Consider the following 17,460-nt stretch of genomic DNA (forward strand, 5'->3'; position numbering starts at 1 on the left):
AAGCATTTCAGTGCTCCAGAAATTAATGTGGAGCGATGAGGTGCAATATGGCACCTTCTGGAGGCTTTGCTGGAGCTGGTGGGCTCTATTCTCCTCATGCTGGGGCAGCAACATCAAGAACAGTGACATGAGGTAAGTCATCCTTTTTAGTTTTTCTGTATTTTTTCTACTTGAGTAGGAGAAGTTAGTTTCCCTGTTTTCATCTTTCCTCCATGATTGGTTTGGATTTGGTGTGGTGCCCTGATGTTCTTCCAAACAACCCCAGAGCAGCTCAGAAGGTGAATCCTAGAAAGTTAGGACAGGTTGCAGAAGCCATGGGTCACCATTTACTCCTGAAAACCCTCCATGGTTCAAGTGTGATTCTGATAAGCTTATTTGCTTTACTTTTGGGGTGGGTTTGGGATCTTTTTTGGCTTCCTACTTTCTAGCTGTCATCTCTACATTTGGAGCGGTGTCACTTGGCCATGCAAGTGCCATGGGGTAGGGTGGAGATGTTTGGATGGAAGTGGGATGCCAGGGGCTTAGAAAATCACATGCTGTGGCAGTCCCTGCCCCTCCGAGCCCACAATCTAATTAAGACAGACAACAGATGGCTACGACAAACAGATGTGGGTGTACACCAGGTAACCAGGGGATGATTGCAATTAGTGTAATAAGCAGCACATCAGTTATCTCCTGTCTGTTGTATTTTAGCTGAGGTGAGTTTTAAAGAGAGCTTGGGAAAATAACAGAGTGGTGTGGTGGATTTTCAGAGGTCTCCTTAGGCATCAAATATTGATTTCCCACAGCTGGATTATTCATTTTCATCATGCTAAGGCAAGACCCTTTCCCGTATTTTCCCATTCATTTGTAAAACAAATTGGCTGCTGGAATTATCCCTGGGCTAAAGGGTAATGACTGCTGTGGGTCTGAGAGTTGCAAGTATGATAGAGTTGATGGTTGTATTAAAATTCACACCATCTCTTTGGACCATTGTCTCACTAAGGAGGATACATAGTCCACAGGACATTGATTTAGGTACCCCTTTCCCTTCTTCTTTGTGTTTCCTAGGGATCATGTAGAGAGCACATACTTCCAGTGCTTTCCTCCTTAAAGAATTCACTTGGATGCATGTCTTTTTATTATCACGTGCAAAATTTCCTTAGCTGAAGAGATTTCATTCTGTGGGTTGTACAACCTATGTTACCTTTCCAAAGCAACTGATTCATTGTGGGTACAAGGTGATGGAGAAGCCCAGATTTGGAGAGCAAAGCTTATCTTCTCTGTTGTGCAGTATGGAGCATTCTCTGGTGCTCAGAGTTAAACTTACAGGAATAATGGGGCCACAGATGGTGGGATTAGCATCCTGTTTCTCTACCATGACACATCAGTAGGAATTCACTCCTTCCCATGGCTGCTCTGAAGAGGACATGGATCTACAGGACCTCTAGATGAAAGAGTTGATTTTTGGTGCTGGCTGACCCACTATGGGCAAACACCATGGGTGGTTGTGAAGACAAGGGCTGCTCTTACTTTCCACAGACAAACCAGCCCACACAAGATGGGAACAGATCAGCTCTATCACTATCTCCTTGTTTGGTCCTGAAGAGGAAAGAGCCCCTGGGAGGTCTAGTGCCAGGTCATGGACCACTGCTGGGTGTTCCATAGCTGGGTGCGTGCCGGGACTTGGCACTTCCAGGGTGCCCTTTGCAAGAAGGTTCAGAGTGGTTTGTAAGTAATAGGCCAATTAATTCCCAGGGTTTGCCAGCACCCAGAGAGCTGCTTGTTCAATACTCAGTTTTCCATCCTTGCGTATAAAAGAGGAAACTGTGTTGTTGGAGTCTGACCCAGTAAACAGCTTGGAAGAAATTAATTTAAACTTTGACTTGTTCCCTCCATTACATCCACAAATTCCGCAGCCTGAGCATGTCCCCTTGCCAGGAGAGCTGGTGCTGTGCTCCCCAAGCTGCAGCTGCTTTCCCTGCCATGAGAGGGTCTGGATCTGCAAGACTGGTTTGTGCCTCTGCTTATCTCTGCAACCTGGGATGAGTCCCCCATCCCCCTGCTGCAACCCCCTGAGGGTTGGGATTAATGAGGCAGAGAAGTGAAATTCATCTTCAGAAACATTTTTAGCTGTCAAAATGTTAAATCTTTCATAACGTTAATCTCTTGCAGATCAGTTGAGTTCTTGATCAGGGGTTTTTAACCCACATTGCATCAGCAATGTTTTAACTTATCTCCCTTACAACACAGCAAGAGTGCAGTATAGGAACGACTTGCCTGGGCCACCTGACCTACCAAGGTCCTTTCTCCTCCATGCTGGTGGCAGTGGAAAGCCTGTCCTGAAGGGTGTAGGCGTCGCATGCGTCCTTCCCGTCCCCTACTCTGCAGGACCAGGAGGTGGGTGCAGATGCAGAGAATTGAGACAGCAGGCTTTCGCTCCACCGCATCCCCGAGCTGACAGCTTTTATTAGCCTGCTGCCTCCACAGAGCCAGTGATAATTAAGATTTCTGCATGTCCCACTCATCTCCTAAGAAGGAAAGCAAACACCTTCTCTCCAGGCTGGATGGACATGGGGACATCTACTTCCCCCCCTCCCCAAAGTAAATCTTTATTCATCAACTCTCTTCTCTTAAAGCTCTAATGACTGCAGAGATGTGGGCTCAAGACAGCGTTGCTGCAAGCCCTCCTGGTGACCTTGAGTGTGTCCTATCCAGCTTTGACTCAAGGTTCATTGTTATTACCATAACGATGGAAGCATTGCTTAATGTCAAAAGGGAATGTTCAGGCCAAGACAAGTAATGGAAACCAAGAGAAACCCAGTTGTCCTTGCTTCCTGGGCTGTGCAATACTTGTTGGGTTGGACGTCCCAGAGGGTCCATCTGACAGCATCTGCACAAGGCTCAGGCAGAAGATGACTGTTGATCCATGATCATTAGCTGTGATCATATAGTGGTTAGTACTTTGCATTATGATTCTAAGACAGAGGTCTCTCAGATAAGGTAAGAGGCAGAAGAAAACAAAGCAGGGAAACTGGGGTAAGGTACCAAGAAAAGAGGAAGGCAGACATCTCTGCAGGCTGGAGCAATGGTTTATGGATAGAGGGATATCCCCTCCGCACCCAAGGAGTGTGGCACAAAACATGTGATGCGGTTTTGGCAACTTCAGCCACACAAAAAACCCCATCCTTTAACCAGGACTTTACATCTCCCTCCTTTTTTTTTGTTGGGGATGCAGTCAGAAAAAGCATGTCTTTTTAAATAAACCCGCCCCCAAATTAACACCACAAACAGTAGGTTAACAAGTGGCTCAGTCTTTGTCACCCATTGCCTCTTCTCTATCCACATCACAGCTTCAGTGTTTCTTCTGTAATCTGTGGAAGTTTAAAAAGAATTCTGACCCTGGTGATGAGAGGAGCAGCTGATGATGCACTTGTGAGGAGAACAATATAGACGTGTCCTTGCAACACTCCAAGTATGCTCTTAATTACCTCTAATTGAGACTGCGTGAGCACAGATGGGTTATATTTTGATGATAAATAGCTGTAATATGAGGGACTTTTCCAACATTGTTGTTTTCTTAAAAACAGCCAACTAATTGTGTTCCTCTCCAATAGATGTTATTTTGTAAGTGTTTTTTGGGGTCAAATTCCTCCAAAATGTGGGAAATTTATTTTAGAAATGGGCAGTTCTGTTAGATGTAAGTATTTGGTGGCCAGCTCCATCTTCCACACTGTCAATTCAAATCACTCCAGCTATTTGTATCTGCTAGAGGTAGTGATGGCTGTCTTTGGGAAGCTATTGGAAATCTGCTGGCATTATTAGGAGAGCAGAAGCATTAAACCACAACAATTCACATCCTTTTTCTGGTTTTTGTTATTTTTTATTTATGTGGAGATTGCATTCATATCATGATCATATTCATTGTGTTAGAACACTGATGGTGAGTGGTGCTTCATCCTCCATGTCAAGGCTCTGGTCTCTGCTAGGATATTCATTAGCATCCCAAGAAGCAGCATCTTCTTCAGGCAGACTTCAGGCAGACACTCCAGTATGGCACGTTGCAGGACTGATGGTAAGGGAGAGAGTGTAGGGTCGGGAATCAGAGGTAGTTTCATCTGCCTGGCCGTGGGCAGGTCACTTCAGCTTCTTATCCATTCCCCCTCTCCTTTGTTTTTTCCTTCTGATTAATCTCTTTGAGACTGATTAGTCTCTGGTGAGCAGATGCAGTGGTGCGCCAGGGTGGTAGTAACAGCAGGGGCCAGGGACTAGTGTTCTGAAGTAAGAACCAGGTGAGCACAATGATGTGGATATGGAGAACCACCTTTGAGAAGCTCCAAACCTGGGGATCTGGGGGTATTGGTCGACAGACGGCTGAACATGAGCCAGCTTGTGCCCAGGTGGCCGGTAAGGCCAACAGCATCTTGGTTTATATGAGCAATAGAGTGGCCAGCAGGATGAGGGCAGTGATTGTTCCTTTGTACTGGGCACTTGTGAGGCTGCATCTTGAATCCTCTGTTTAGTTCTGGGCCCCTCACTACAGGGAGGCATTGAGGTGATGGAGCAGGTCCAGAAAAGGACAACGAAGTTGGTGAAGGGTCTGGAGCATAAGTGTGATGGGGAACAGCTGAGGGAACTGAGGGTGTTCAGTCTGGAGAAAATGAGGCTCAGGGAAGACCTTATCGCTCTCCGTAACTACCTGAAAGGAGATTGTAGCAAGCTGGAGGTTGGTCTCTCCTCCCAAGTAACAAGCAATAGGACAAGAGGAAATGGCCTCAAGTTGCATCAGGGAGGTTTAGATTGGATATTAGGAAAATTTTCTCCCCCAAAAGGGCTGTCAAGCACTGGAACAGGCTGCCCAGGGATGTGGTGGAATCACCATCCCTCGAGGGGTTTAAAAGCAGTGTAGAAGTGGTGCCTGGGGACATGGGGTAGTGGTAGACTTGGCAGTGCTAGGTTAATGGTTGGACTAGATGATTTTAAAGGTCTTTTCCAACCTGAACAATTCTATGGTTATCATCCACCATCTTTTATCTGCCTCTGTTTGCTTTCTTAAGCCAACAGAATATTAATGTTTCTACAAGGAGCCGGTGTTTAGAAATCAGGTTTCTGCTGAAAAGGTCCTGAGCATGGGCAGCAGCAGGCAGGGCTGCCTTTCACCGGCAGCCCAACCCTTGCCCTCCACAGGGGACATCAACCCCTTGTCTTGCCCCGACTCAACAGGGCTTTTGAACTGAGTCATTCCCTTTATTTTTAGACTAAATGACATTTTTTGGCTTGTCAGCTGTGCCAAGTTTTGCCATAAAATAAACTACTTTTACAATAAAAAGAAACACTGAATGTATTACATCAAGGGCTTAACTCAAGCCAAGGATTTCAGCTAAGGCTGCAGTGTTGTCCTTAGTTCACCTCTCTAGGGCATATGGTCACTGTTGCCAAGCCACAGTCCCGCAGTGGAGCTTCTCAGTGGGACAGTTGACTTTACCTGCTGTATCCCTGCTCATTTTCTCTTTTAATTCAGTTACTGAGTTGAAAGATCAAGACCTGTAAGAGCAACACCACTTACAGAGACTCAGTGTTTTGGTGATCCAATGTTTTTGTATTCAAGAAGGTTTTAAACCCCGGGAAGCTTGTCTGAACCCTCTGTGAGCCCTTCTCACTCACAGCAGATGATGCAGTGCTTTTAGTTTTCCAATCTCCAATTTTTTTTCAAGAGTTTGTTTTTTTTCCCCTTCCTTATATTCACTTTGGCATCATTCCCACTTGCAAGCATGCCAAAGACGTGGGGGATGAACTTGAATCCCTGGTCATGGTTAGCTTGCTGGCATCTGCTCAGAGTTTCTGACTTTGGTGGACAACCCCTCATGCCCGCAGCATCAATCAGCTGCGCTAACATTGCTAAAATGATTTCAGGAACCTTGTTGGCCTTAGAACTGGTGACAGAAGCGTTAGCAGAAATGCCTGTGTGGTGCTGAAAGACAGGCTCTTTCCCTGTAGCACTGTGTGCAGCGCAGATAGAATTATAAAATCACAGAATGGTTTGGGATGGGAAGGACCTTAAAGCTCATCCAGTTCCAACCCCTGCCACAGGCAGGGACACCTTCCACTAGACCAGGTTGCTCCAAGCCCCATCCAACCTGGCCTTGAACACTGCCAGGGATGGGGCAGCCACAGCTTCTCTGGGCAACCTGTGCCAGGGCCTCACCACCCTCACAGGGAACAACCTCTGCCTAAGAGCTCATCTCATTCTCCCCTCTGTCAGCTTAAAGCCATTCCCCCTTGTCCTGTCCCTACAGGCCTTTGTCCAAAGCCCCTCTCCAGCTTTCTTGTCAGCCCCTTTAGGCACTGGAAGCTGCTCTAAGGTCTCTGTGGCACCTTCTCTTCTCCAGGCTGAACAAGCCCAGCTCTCTCAGCCTGTCTACATAGCAGAGGTGCTCCAGTCCTTGGAGCATCTTCCAGGCCTCCTCTGGACTCGTTCCAACAGATCCACATCCTTCTTGTGTTGGGTGCCTCAGAGTTGGATGCAGGACTGCAGGGGGGCTCTCATGAGAGCAGAGCAGAGGGGGAGAATCCTCTCCCTCAGTGTGCTGTTTGCAGTGCTGGTGGGGCACCCCAGCATACAGTTGGGTTTCTGGGTTTTAATACAAGCACTGGGGTCTTCAAGCAACCAGGGAGTGGAGGTGATGCTCACAGGTATGTCCATTCCTCTGCACTAAGGTTAGATGAAGCCTCTCCGTAGATGTTGTTTGAGATTCAGAGGACTTTCAAAAGCTGGTGAGGATTTAATTGTCACCTGTCTGAGCACAAAAATTAGCTGGTGCCGACAGCTGTTGATAAGTGGCTGCCTTGTGCCGGGCTGGGCAGTGGGTGGGAGATGCTGGACCACTGAAGGTCCGTGCTTTCAGGCAGGCTGAATAAAACATGGGGGTGTGGGGATCTGGCTGTGGGAACTGTGGACATGTCTTCTAGGGTTCATTTTATCACAATCCGTCAGCATTTTAATGCTCATTAACATACCAATTTTTAGAAAGTAATAGGAGAAATGAAGAGAATTAAACTGAAGGACTTGGTCCTTCTACCCTCTAAACTACTAAGTTCTTGCCCAGGGTCCTGTTACTTTATTTCTCAGGAGTTCTATCTTCTCACAATCATAAACAGTGCTAAAAATTAAAGGAAGGGTTTGGAGGGTGGCATTATCCAGTGTTGAACTGTTGCGGTTACTGGAAAAAATCACTGAATGGCTCTTGCAAAGCAAGGGAAGTGACATGCACAGCTGGGTTATTTTCTGAAGAAGCTCTGTCCCTTGTTTCAACATGTTGTATGAGGTTATGACTATGCACTGTAGATGTATGTAGTGCCATTTGGGTTGTTGGAGTGGACTGTCCGAGTTCTCAGGTCTAAGAGCGTCATGGTCTATGGCTAAAACCTTTTAACGTGCTTCATGGTGAAGTTTCCAGAAAGAAGCCTTAATTGGCTTTCTTGCCCGTGTTGGGCTTACACAGCATTTTATTCAGTTAAATGTAAAAAATAAAATTCATTGTTAAGGAGCATTAGCAATGTTACAATCCTCATGACTTCTGGACCTCCTTTGGTTGTTCAGACCTCTCATTTGCCATAACATGGACTGGTTCACCCAACATCTGTTAAAATTACACTCAAGAAATAATGGTGAAATGTCCATGTGTTGGAGAGAGCTGGGACCCCAGAGGTGCCTATTGCTGGGACTGGCCAAGGACTGGCTATGAGGGGAAGCTCTCTGCCAGAAGGTTGGGGCTGGGAGGACCATGGGTGGGAGGCAGCCTCAGCGAGAGATGGGGAAGGGGTTTGTGGGAGGGTGTCACATCCCATTAAGAGATGAGTCAGTTTGCAACTCTAATTAAAGCCCAGGCCATGTGTTGAGGGGAAAGGAGGTGGTGGGGGAGCAGGAATGAAGACACAATGCAAGGGGTGGAGCATCCTCTGCCAGCGTGAGTCAGAGGAATTGGTGAGAGATGGCAGAAGAGCCGAAGATGGGCTGAAGGAGCAGGCTTGCAGGAGAAGGGGATTAACCAAAAGCAAACATACATAAACAAAGCATTGAAACAGGCTGTGTTTAGGTAGCTGTTAAAATGGTGAAAGGCCAGGAAGTCAAAGTCTGTAGGGCTATGTGGAAGAGCTCAGTTTGTGGTATAAGGATGATGGTGCTGATGGTGAGGGCTTGGCCAAATGGTCACCAGGGGACACCAAAAGGAGGGTAACAAGATTGCATGTTGTCTTCCTTTGCACCATTTCCTTCACAAACAAGGTGTTGATTCAGTCAGAAAGGCTTGCATTGGGTTAGTTACCTCTTCAGAGGTCACTTGGTCCATGTTTTCTGGCTCCGCTGTGTAGGAACCGCTCCTCCTGCAGCTGCAAAAAGCTTTAACCTGTCTCTCTCCTGTTCTAGGTGCAAAGTAGGTTAACCAACATGAGTGGCCTTGGGGACAGCTCAACGGACCCTGCCAACCCTGACTCTCGAAAGAGGAAAGGCTCTCCCTGTGACACAGCCCAGAGGTATGTGCACCACTCCCAATCCATCCCCTGCCGTGGCTACTTTGTCATTCCCACTGCGTCGCTCCGTCCCGTCTGCTCGAGCAGATGGAGCCAGGTTTCAGCCACTCGGAAATGTTCACACTTCCCACCAGAACTTCACTTTGCTTTTAGCGGTGGCTGCGGTGGAAGATGGAGCATGATGGAAATGCGGCTCCCCATCTGCTCTGCTTGTTGTTAGGTGGCAAATGATGATTAGAGGCTTGTTATCAAAGTTAATGTATTGATTTTGCAAATTGAGAGCACTCAGAGCATCAGGAAAGCTTTCTCAGGGTAAATTTGGGGCAGATACTTCTGCAAGGTCTGCAGGTCATCCTAAGCCTTCTGCCTCTTCACGCCGGATTCCTAAGAAGTCCATGGTTTTGTAATATTCAGAAACTCCAGTGGAGACCCTCATGCTCCATGATGCAATCACGAAACAGAAAATATTTCTGTCTGAAATATCTTCACTTCTGTGGCTGCTTCAAAGTTCAGCTCACTGTGAAAGGCACCTTTAGCTTATGACTGAGCCTTCCTATCCCAGCTACTTTGCCAACTGATTTAGGCTATGAAGTCCTGAATAGAGGCAGTTGTAATCTTCCATGAGCTTTTCTAGGCTCCCTGTGAATCCTGGGCATCTCTTTTCGTGGTGATACATTCTGTTGGTAAGGATGAACGTATGGTGCTGACTCCATGTCTCTGCTGCCTCGGATGCTGTTTCGGTCATCATCGCAGAATATTAATGCACTGAGCAAAGCTCAAGTGTATTTTCTAGCACTTATAGCTCATACATGATATTCTAGACAATAAATGCAAAGGCTGCAGTGTTCCAGTAGAGAGATGTTAAGTGTGTGTTCGAGGATTTCTGTTTATTCTGTTCAGTTCTTGGTTGCAGCATCTCCCTTCTGTAGTGTTCCCACACCTTCTTACAAAGTGGTTCATAGCTTAGCTGTGCCATTGAATTGCAGAAGACATTTTGATAGCACTTCTAGCTGTCTTATTCGTACCAGATACTCTGTAATCATGTGAAATGTTTCCCCTTTCTGTCTGAGTCATTTGAGTCAGAGCTCTTGCAGCCTTTGCTGCTGTCTAGTGACTGGTCTCAGGGCTGGTCCTTGCCCAGGAGGTGAGTTTGGGATGAAGCCATGGATCCTTGAGTCCCAATGACAGAGCCATGGGTAGCAAGGTGGGCTTGGACACATCTTCTTGAGGGAACTGGTTTCCAGATGAATGAGCACACACCTAGCTGTGCTTCATCTGGTCTGCCTTTGGAAAACAAATCTCTTGTGGTTTGTTTCCTAACCCCTCAGCACCCCAAGAAGACCTTCTACAGCTGACACCAGGGGTCTTTCAAAATATATAGGACAAGAAATTAACAGACTGATACACTGGAGGGAAGGAATGCCATCCAGGGGGACCTTGACACACTTGAGAGGTGGACCAATGCCAACCTCATGAAGTTCAGCAAAATGAAGGGCAAGGTCCTACACCTGGGTCGGAGCAAGCCCAGGCACAGCTACAGGTTGGGCAGAGAAGAGATTCAGAGCAGCCCTGCAGAGAAGGACTTGGGGGTGTTGGTTGATGAGAAACTGAACACGAGCCAGCTTCAGTGTGCGCTTGCAGCCCAAAAAACCAACCGTGTGCTGGGCTGCATCAAAAGAAGAGTGACCAGCAGGTCAAGGGATTTGATCCTGCCCCTGATTCCTCTCTGGTGAGACCCCCCTACAGTCCTCCATCCAGCTCTGGGGCCCCAACATAAGAAAGATGTGGAGCTGTTGGAGCAATTCCAGAGGAGGCCGTGAGGATGATCAGGGGGCTCAAGCACCTCCCGTATGAAGGCAGGCTAAGAAAGGTGGGGAGAAGCCTGGAGAAGAGAAGGCTGCATGGAGACCTCATTAACAGCCTTTCAGTATGGGAAGGGGGCCTACAGGGGTGCAGGAGAAGGACTCTTCATTAGGTACTGTAGTGACAGGACAAGGGGTAATGGGTTAAAACTTAAACAGGGGAAGTTCAGGTTGGCTATAAGGAAGAAGTTCTTTACTGTAAGGGTGGTGAGGCACTGGAATGGGTTGCCCAAAGAAGTGCTGAGTGCTCCATCCCTGGCAGTGTCAAGGCCAGGCTGGACAGAGCCTTGAGCAGCATGGTCTTGTGTCAGGTGTTCCTGCACACGGCAGGGGGGATGGAACTGGATGATCTTAAGGTCCTTTCCAACCCAAACCATTCTGACTGTGGAGAAGCAGAAACTTCTGGATGAAGGATTCTCCTTTGTCCAAGCACAAGTTTTAACATCTACAAAGCACCTAGAAGCAATTTTAAAAGAGTTGACTCAAATACTTGTTATTGGGTTGGCCATCCAACCCCAAACACCGGAGCTAAACATGTTAACAAAATCCAGACAAGAAGTCCTCACCAGTGCTTCATCTTCTTTCTTTCAGACCATCTCCCAGCTCTCAGCTGCAGTGGGGAGAGACCTCATCCTCCTCCCTGGGCTGGCCAGAGTCCTCCATGATGTACCCCACAGCAAAGTGAACTTCAAAACTCCTTTGTTAAAACCTAGAAGGTTTAACTATTGCTTTTGATGATATTTAGGAGTCATAAAGAACAGCCCACTGCCGTAATATTCTCATGATGCTTTTATGTAAGGAAAATTGGCCAATTCTCCCTCCTACAATTTGAAAGTTGCCACAGCAACAGCAGCATTAAGAGTTTTCATGAAATGAGCTCACCCACAACAGAGGGATTTTTTTTTCCTCTCCCCTCTGCTATTGCTTTCTGCTTCACAGGGAGAGATAGGAATTAATTTAACCTTAACTTAAATACTCACTCAGCTCCTTTGACAAGCATTTGCCTGCCCATTGCTGGGGAGCGCGCCAGTGCTGGCATCACCAGTACGTATGCAAAAGGAGGCTGAGGTCCATGGCTAGGCCCTGCACTTCTGCAGCAGATGGACATTCAACCTACCTCTGTGAAGCTGTTCTTGCTGCCTGTGACCCTTTAGTTCTCATTGGGAGATGCCTGCTGGGGAAGTGAGGGCTCTTAGACTCACCCAAACCCATTGCAGAGGCGTTTCTAGGTCACACCATATGTATCCCATGGAAGGTCTCACTCATGGACTTCATGGTGGCCCAAACAGAAACACAGCTTATGTTCTTCACACCCACAGATGGATTTGTCTTTAGTTTTTAACTTTCTGTTTTGATTCTAACTGTTCTATGATTCCATGATTCTGCTGCTCTGCACAGTCGTCTGTGTTGCTCCTCTGGGTAGCCACGACATCTGGAGAGACATGAGCAGGAGGAGAAGCGAGGTCATGGAGAGTGAGCTTGGGAGGCAAGGGGAGGTTCATCATGGAGTAGTCATGACGAGAGCAAGTTTGAGCAGAAGAAAAGTGCCCAAGAGACAATATCTACCTGGATATTGAGCTAATAAAGTGGAATTAGTAAAAAAATCGGGAAACATCTGTGCAGCCTACCTAAGGAGCTCCTTAGAGGGGAGGGCTGGTGATGTCTCATCTCCCTGTGGACAGATACGGTTTCTGAGAGTACCTCTGTAACCTTGCTGCTATCAAAGTATATTCATGCTTTACAGAATCACAGAATCCTAAGGGCTGGAAGGGACCTCAAAAGATCATCTAGTCCAACCCTCCTGCAAGAGCAGGGTAACCTAGAGTACATCACACAGGAACTTGTCCAGGCAGGCCTTGAATATCTTCAATGTAGGAGACTCCACAACCCCCCTGGGCAACCCGTTCCAGTGATCTGTCACTCTCACAGTAAAGAAATTTTTCCTGATGTTCACGTGGAACCTCCTATGCTCCAGTTTACACCCATTGCCCTTTGTCCTGTCACTGGACATCACTGAAAAAAACCTAGCTCCATCATCCTGACACTCACCCTTTACATATTGATAAACATTGATGAGGTCACCCCTCAGTCTCCTCTTCTCCAAGCTAAAGAGTCCCAGCTCCCTCAGCCTCTCCTCATAAGGGAGATGTTCCATTCCCATAATCATCTTTGTGGCTCTGCGCTGGACTCTTTCAAGCAATTCCCTGTCCTTCTTGAACTGAGGGGCCCAGAACTGGACACAATATTCCAGATGCGGCCTCACCAAGGCAGAGTAGAGGGGAAGGAGAACCTTTCTTGACCTACTAACCACACCCTTTCTAATGCACCCTAGGATGCCATTGGCCTTCTTGGCCACAAGGGCACATTGCTGGCTCATGGTCATCCTCCTATCTGCCAGGACCCCCAGGTCCCTTTCCCCTTCGCTACTGTCCAGCAGGTCAGCCCCCAACCTGTACTGGTACATGGGGTTGTTCTTCCCCAGATGCAAGACTCTACACTTGCCCTTGTTGAATTTCATCAAGTTTCTCCCTGCCCAACTCTCCAGCCTGTCCAGGTCTCGCTGAATGGCAGCACAGCCCTCTGGTGTGTCAGCCACTCCTCCCAATTTAGTATCATCAGCGAACTTGCTGAGGGTACACTCAGTTCCCTCATCCAGGTCGTTGATGAAAATATTAAAGAGCACCGGTCCCAGCACCGAGCCCTGAGGGACTCCACTAGTCACAGACCTCCAGCTAGATTCTGCCCCATTGACCACAACTCTCTGCCTTCTTCCTTCCAACCAGTTCTTGATCCACCTCACTACCTGATCATCAAGCCCACACTTCCTTAGCTTATCTATGAGGATGCTGTAGGAGACAGTATCAAATGCCTTTGGTTGGCTTGCACTCTCAGCAGAGAAAATAAACCAAACCTCTTCTCAAAGACTTCAGCTGTTAGCAGAGCTTGTTTTACCACATAGCACAACACAACAGCATCTACAGTGGGACGCAAATCGCCTACTGAGCCAGACTTCAGCTTTTGTAACCAGTGTTTTCCCAGCCCCTATGTGAGTGGTTGGCCTCTTTGAGGACAGGAACATCTCACTATGCCTACAGGCATCTCAGCAACTTCTTGGTATCTAGTAAATGTTGGGGATTGTCAGGCAGTAATTCTTAAATAGAGTGCTGGGCATCCTGTGGAGGTTCCAACAAAATATTAGGTGGCTTATTGACACCCAGCCTGATAAAAGGCATCGCAGGTAATGCAGAACCATATTGGGCGTTTTGTGGTGTTCTCATTTCATCCTCCAGTTGATGTAGAAGAAGGTTTTCGGGGAAAGTGTGTCTCTGTGTCTCTCACAAATGCACCTTTCATTTTGGTGTTTCTGATGCTTGCAACATCTTTGGTAAAGGAATATGTCACAGTGTGGCTTCAATGATGGCTGTGCCGTAGCACATAAATAATATATTCTCAATTCCCGAAATTTACAAAGAGTTGATGGGAGAGCATTGGGCTTCTGCAGCTAAAAGGAAATCTGCTTTCGCTGAGATGAAAAGGTTGATCTCATGAATATTTTTCATTTTCCTCTTGTCACTGTTGATTCCAATTTTCTCTTTCGTGAACTCTGGTGGATGCTGTTAGCTTTTATGCGTGAATTTAGAATTAAACTTAGCAACAGCTGGAATGGTGGCTGTAGAAGAATGGGAGACTGTATGTAACTCTTTTATATTTATATATATATATATAATTTATAACTATATTTGAGAGGAAGACAAGAGTCCTGAATGTTAGAGGTCTGGTTTTGTTAGGAGTGTCTGGCTAGCCCTATGAATTAATTTTGAATATATGCATAAAAATAGACAAAGGCCTGTATGAGCTCCCCAGTATTTTGAGATATTTGGATTATAGTGTGGTCATTGCTCCAGCCAGTGCTTGTATTCTGGGGTTCTTATCCAGTGCCCAGGTGTGACCATATTGGGAAGTGAGAAAAAGTCATTAATGTGACTTTGAATTCTTTCCCCCTTCTCTAACAGCAATGAAAAGCGGCGACGGGAGCAGGAGAACAAATATTTAGAGGAGCTGGCAGAGCTGCTATCTGCAAACATCGGGGACATCGACACTCTGAGTGTCAAACCCGACAAATGCAAGATCCTAAAGAAGACGGTTGATCAGATCCAGCAGATGAAGAGGTTGGAGCAAGGTAAGGCAGCAATTCCTGCCTTGGCTTGTCAGAAACCTTCAGAGTAAGAGCATTCTCATGGTACCCTTCAGACACTAAACTGCAGCGAATAATCGTGACTTAATTGATGGAGAATCGTGACATAATCAGTCCATTGGCAGTAATATGGAAGCAGTAGTATGGAAGGGTGTGCTTTGCCTCTATTGCTTGGCTTGTTTGAGATGCCACCTTTGTTTCTGGGTCAAGGTGGCATTTTACTCTGTGTTTATGATTCATCCTGAAATTACTCCATAGATTAAAATAATCAGAAGTGCTTGTTAAACTTTCAGAATCAGACCCATTAAAGGCTTATCAGTAATACTGCTGTTAACTGTGTGCCAAAACCCCATTTTATGGCTGGGTAAGTTGAAGTACTGATAGCTTGGCCACACGATATGCAAGAGTTGATGAAGAACCGTGTCCCCTGTTCTCCTGCCAACCAGATTAGAGGGCACATTAATCCACCTCCATTCTGGGAATAGAGAAGAGATGCTTGAGAAACTGTATAAAGGTTAAAATTCACCCCAAGTATCAACTCATAGACTGAAATGCGGAAGTCCACAGGGCTCAAGCAATGCACAGGAAAAGGGGTGAGGTGCAGTGAGGAATGAGTGGGATTTGTTCAGGTCCTTGCAATCCCAGCATCCGTCCTGGATCTGCTGCAGGTGGGCACGAGCTTGCTGTGCATCATGCCTGCTAAGGGCTGCCCTGTGCACTCAAATACTTTGTCCTTTGTGCAAATACTTTTTCCTTTGTGTAAAACATTGTTCTTCATGAACAAGGCTAATCCCACTCAGTGCTGAGAGCGTGTCATCCATCAAGTGCTGCCTTTGCCAGAGCTCCCACTGCACTCTGAGCAGAGCAGTGTTGCCTGATAAAAGATGTTAGATTTTCACTCAAGCCCGTGGCTAGGACATGGGTGCACAAGTACAGGCACTCTGCAGGATCACAGAATGGTTTGGTCTGGAAGGGACCTAAAAGCTCATCCAGTCCCAACCCCCCTGCCATGGGCTGGGATGCCTTCCACTGCACCAGGTTGCTCCAAGCCCCATCCAGCCTGGCCTTGAACACTGCCAGGGATGGGGCAGCCACAGCTTCTCTGGGCAACCTGGGCCAGGGCCTCACCACCCTCACAGGGAAAAACCTTCTTAGGAAGAAGTTCTTCCTAAGATCTCATTCAAATCTCCCCTCTGTCCCATTAATCTGTTTAAAGCCATTCTCCGTTGTCCTGTCACAAGCCACACACTGCCATAGGGCCTCCCAGCTCAATGTTATTTTAGACACCAAATTTTGGGGCAAAGCATTTGGTTCACATTGGACAGGCAGCCCAGGCTTCCTGATAAACCAGGACAACCGCTTTTAGATTTCATTCACGTTGTGCCTGGGCTCTGAAAGGAGTTTGGTAGCGGGTGAGTACACCCAGGTTCCTGCTCGCTGCCACTTCACTGTTCATTAGTTTTCTTGACATTGCACAGCAGGGGTGAACATTAACTAGGACAAGCACTACTTAAAAATATTATGCCTTGAGCTTTGCTCTGTGTCGCCGGCTTATCTAGTGCAGTGCCAAATCACCAAAGAAAAGGAAACTTCACCTGTATTTGTTCTTAGCTGTTTACCATGAGAACATTTCACATGAGGAGGCAGAAAAACTATGGCAAAAAGTCAGAATATTTGTGGCCAGAGACAATTGTCTGTCCTTGTAGTTGTATCAAGTGCTAGATGTTCTGTTTCCCTGCCCATGTCCTTCCTCCTCCTCCTCTCTGTTTCGCAGCCATAAAGCTGATTAATATTTGCTAACTGCTGAGGATGTAGTTTTGTTGCTAAAGTATTGTGAATGGCAACATAATCCTGCAGTGTGTGGCTGTGCTCCTTCTAATGCTTTATAGGAAAACCACCTGGAGATGCGATTTCATGTAACAGAGTGGAGCCGGGGAGTTTTGACTTTTCAGTGGTGTGTTTTAGTGGGCTCAGGACGTCCCAACGAATCACAGAATCATAGAAATTCCAGCAAATGATGCTGCTCAGCCCAATAATAGTGGGGAAAATGATGCTAAACCTCGTAGCAGAGCAGATTGCAATGAAAAAAAACAGGCAAAGTCCTGTTATTAATGTAATTTATGATGTGCCCGACATGGAGCCAGGGGGCTTTGGAAGGGGCAGGTGCAGGTGGCAGTGCCAGGGGAGAGGGGAGCATCCTCCCCACTGCCAACCCTGGAGGGTTTAGAGGTTACATCCTGCTGGCTCTCTCCCCTTGCCTGCCCGTCCTGCACGGATCGTCCTCGGTTTTAACCCGCAAAGGGGTGGAGGAGCCGGCAGAAGCTTGCAGATGGATCGCACGCAGGGGCCGAGCCCTCCCTCCCATCCCCCTGCCTGCTGGGCTGCTATTTAAAGTATGAAGCAAATGCGTTTAGGAAAGATTCCTAGGTCTGGACACCTTCCAAAGTTAGCAATGTACAGTTGGCAGAACAAGCGGTTGCGGCTGTGGCAGCAACCTGAAATTCATCTGCCAAGACAGCAATAAACGCAGCGGAGGAAGAGGCCAGACAGTTAATTTTTCAGCCTTTGACCGTCCCACAAAAGTTCTTTTTGGTTTTTGAGTCAGTTGGTTTTAGCGTTGGAGACCTGGGCTGTGCTGGCACACCGTCATTTGCCATGGAAGAGAAGAAAAGGCCCTTAAGGTCTTCTGGTGTGGAGGTCAGCAAGGAGATCTCTCTGAGCATCTTGCTTATGCTCTGCAGGGCAACAGTCCATCCATGTGGACCTTGCTCCCCTTTGCATTCAGATTGGCATCATTCCCAGCACATGGATGCTGGAGGTCCTCTCCTGGGGTTGGTCCTCTGCTGAGGAGCCATGCCGTGAGACTGAGCTGATGTCCATCCATCATGCAGAGGT

General features: G+C 47.1%; 1 protein-coding gene across 8 annotated transcripts in view; it reads left to right on the top strand.

Moving 5' to 3' along the window:
• The window catches only part of NCOA1 (nuclear receptor coactivator 1), a 189,642-nt gene that overhangs the window by 116,511 nt on the left and 55,671 nt on the right, over positions 1 to 17,460 (top strand). For all 8 annotated transcript variants that reach the window (XM_062618550.1, XM_062618552.1, XM_062618555.1 and 5 more), the window contains 2 exons: positions 8,405 to 8,511; positions 14,384 to 14,550. In XM_062618550.1, the coding sequence (XP_062474534.1) occupies positions 8,426 to 8,511; positions 14,384 to 14,550 (253 nt within the window). In that variant the 5' untranslated portion in view covers positions 8,405 to 8,425. The remainder of the gene's footprint in view (positions 1 to 8,404; positions 8,512 to 14,383; positions 14,551 to 17,460) is intronic.

The sequence above is a fragment of the Pezoporus occidentalis genome, unplaced genomic scaffold (assembly GCF_034315485.1).
Source record: "Pezoporus occidentalis ecotype Australia unplaced genomic scaffold, CSIRO_AGI_Poc_V1 ctg201, whole genome shotgun sequence".
Lineage (NCBI taxonomy): Eukaryota > Metazoa > Chordata > Aves > Psittaciformes > Psittacidae > Pezoporus > Pezoporus occidentalis.